The sequence below is a fragment of the Phytophthora parasitica genome (genome assembly GCF_000247585.1).
Source record: "Phytophthora parasitica INRA-310 unplaced genomic scaffold supercont2.46, whole genome shotgun sequence".
NCBI classification, from domain to species: Eukaryota; Oomycota; class Peronosporomycetes; order Peronosporales; family Peronosporaceae; genus Phytophthora; species Phytophthora nicotianae.
Genome location: NW_008649032.1, coordinates 492,041 through 493,760, shown reverse-complemented (window position 1 = coordinate 493,760; position 1,720 = coordinate 492,041). Strand labels below are relative to the sequence as shown.

Below are 1,720 nucleotides of genomic sequence, written 5' to 3'. Positions count from 1 at the left end.
ACACCCATCTTATCGAGAATATGGATCATCGATCTGCCTTTTTTCTATCTGGCGCACAATTTTGGCATTCGGTAGAGCATGTAACCTCAGCCTTGCCAAGATAGCTGTAGCGACGATAACTGGCCGGTCTTGTGTATACAAACTATCCAGAGCCCGGCTTCACTGTCCTAACGCAGCAGGTGAACACTCAGGTGATTATAACGGCAACAGTGATGACATGTATCGACAAATTAGTTGACACCAACAGCAGCCAACCAAGTACAGCTTGGGCCAAGCACATGACGCCCCAGCTACGAGTAGAATAGAACTACTCACTTGTCTTTTTACCAAGTAATAGACTACGGCTATATTTCCAGGGAGTCTGCCGACTCCCCTCGCGTTTATTTCTACCAGTAGAGACTACATATTCTCACGATCGAAGTTATGAGCCCACATGGCGATAGTAGTCCCACCCACTCTGTCCTCTCCATTATCTTGTTCTTTGTTAGTCGTATCACCGGCTCGCAAAGCCAGTGAGGAAGCGTCAGAATCTTTGCTCTTGATGTGGCGTACGCTCGCAGTTGCATTGACGACGGGGTTGTAGCTAGCATATAGTATAGCTGCAATAGATACCAGGATACACGTGCGCATGATTGATTTGTATTATTAGAGCTTAAGAGTAATGAATTTATCGCTTTTGAGAGCCGCAGAAGACGTTGTGAAATGAACTATGAGGGAGTTAGGCTCCGAAGGAGACAAATACTCAGTAGTGGTACACAACCACTGGTTGCGAACGCTTATAGTGCACTCACTAAATAAAAATATGAACACTGGTTCCTAACTGCACTATGCACCTCGCCCTATCTATTTCTCTGAGAGGTGTCAACGATTATTCTGATTACTCCGGAGCGTCTAATTGCACAGCACCCGTTCTTGTGACCAGATCAATAGAGAGGTTTCGCTAAGCGACCTGGGGGAGTAGGTGACAGACACCACCCTAACCCACGTTCACAGATGTGTGCTACACGTTGCTCTAGAAATTGTGTCGAACGTTTAGAAGGCTCTGCACACGTTGGTACTTGAGAGACAATTCGTAGTCATTCCCGATTCACTAGAATACGATTGCGATGGCGACTTCTAACGAGCTACCAAGTGAGCAGAATGCCAACTCGTTGAGCGATGCTCCGCTGGCTAAGCGTCGTAAAACTATGGTTCCGTTCACAGACGAACTTGATTTCCAACTGATTGAGGAGGCGCAAGCGAGAAATCCGTTTGGCGAGGACTACGGGGAGAAAACTCAGGCGCGGGCTGGTGTTGCTGTTGCGGCAGCAGTAGACGTGGGTGGTCGCCGCTGTCGTGAGCGCTGCAATCAACTCCTTGATGCATACGAGGCTAAGCAAAACGCAAGCGAGCGACGGAGCGGGCCGTGCGAAGATTACACGCCGAAGAACGAGTGTCTAGCTGAGTTGTTGGAGATGCGCGAAATGGAGATGCTACTCAAAAATGACAAGAAGCAGCAGAAGAACCAACAGGAGCAAGAGGACGGGTAAGCTATTGCTATGCTGGACGCAGCAATGACCGGGACGAAGCGTGGGCAAAGAAAAGCAGGAGAATCACACCAGCAGCCTTGAGCAACGTGATGGCGTTGCTCATGAGCTGGACAAGCGCAAAATTTCCAATGAGGAAAAGCGTTTCGCTCTGGAGCAACGCCGTCTCGAGCTACAAGAATTCAGGATGGAAC

General features: G+C 48.8%; 2 protein-coding genes across 2 annotated transcripts; one reads left to right on the top strand and one right to left on the bottom strand.

Annotated features, from left to right (window-relative positions):
* Positions 1-399: 399 nt before the first annotated feature.
* On the bottom strand, positions 400-630 carry PPTG_23673 (hypothetical protein; the record flags this gene model as incomplete). Its single annotated transcript, XM_008912368.1, has 1 exon — positions 400-630. The coding sequence occupies one exon, from the start codon at positions 628-630 to the stop codon at positions 400-402; it is 231 nt and encodes a 76-aa protein (XP_008910616.1).
* A 476-nt stretch (positions 631-1,106) lies between these two features.
* On the top strand, positions 1,107-1,529 carry PPTG_15314 (hypothetical protein; the record flags this gene model as incomplete). The annotated part of the gene is made up of 1 exon (XM_008912367.1): positions 1,107-1,529. The coding sequence occupies one exon, from the start codon at positions 1,107-1,109 to the stop codon at positions 1,527-1,529; it is 423 nt and encodes a 140-aa protein (XP_008910615.1).
* Between the last annotated feature and the right edge of the window lie 191 nt (positions 1,530-1,720).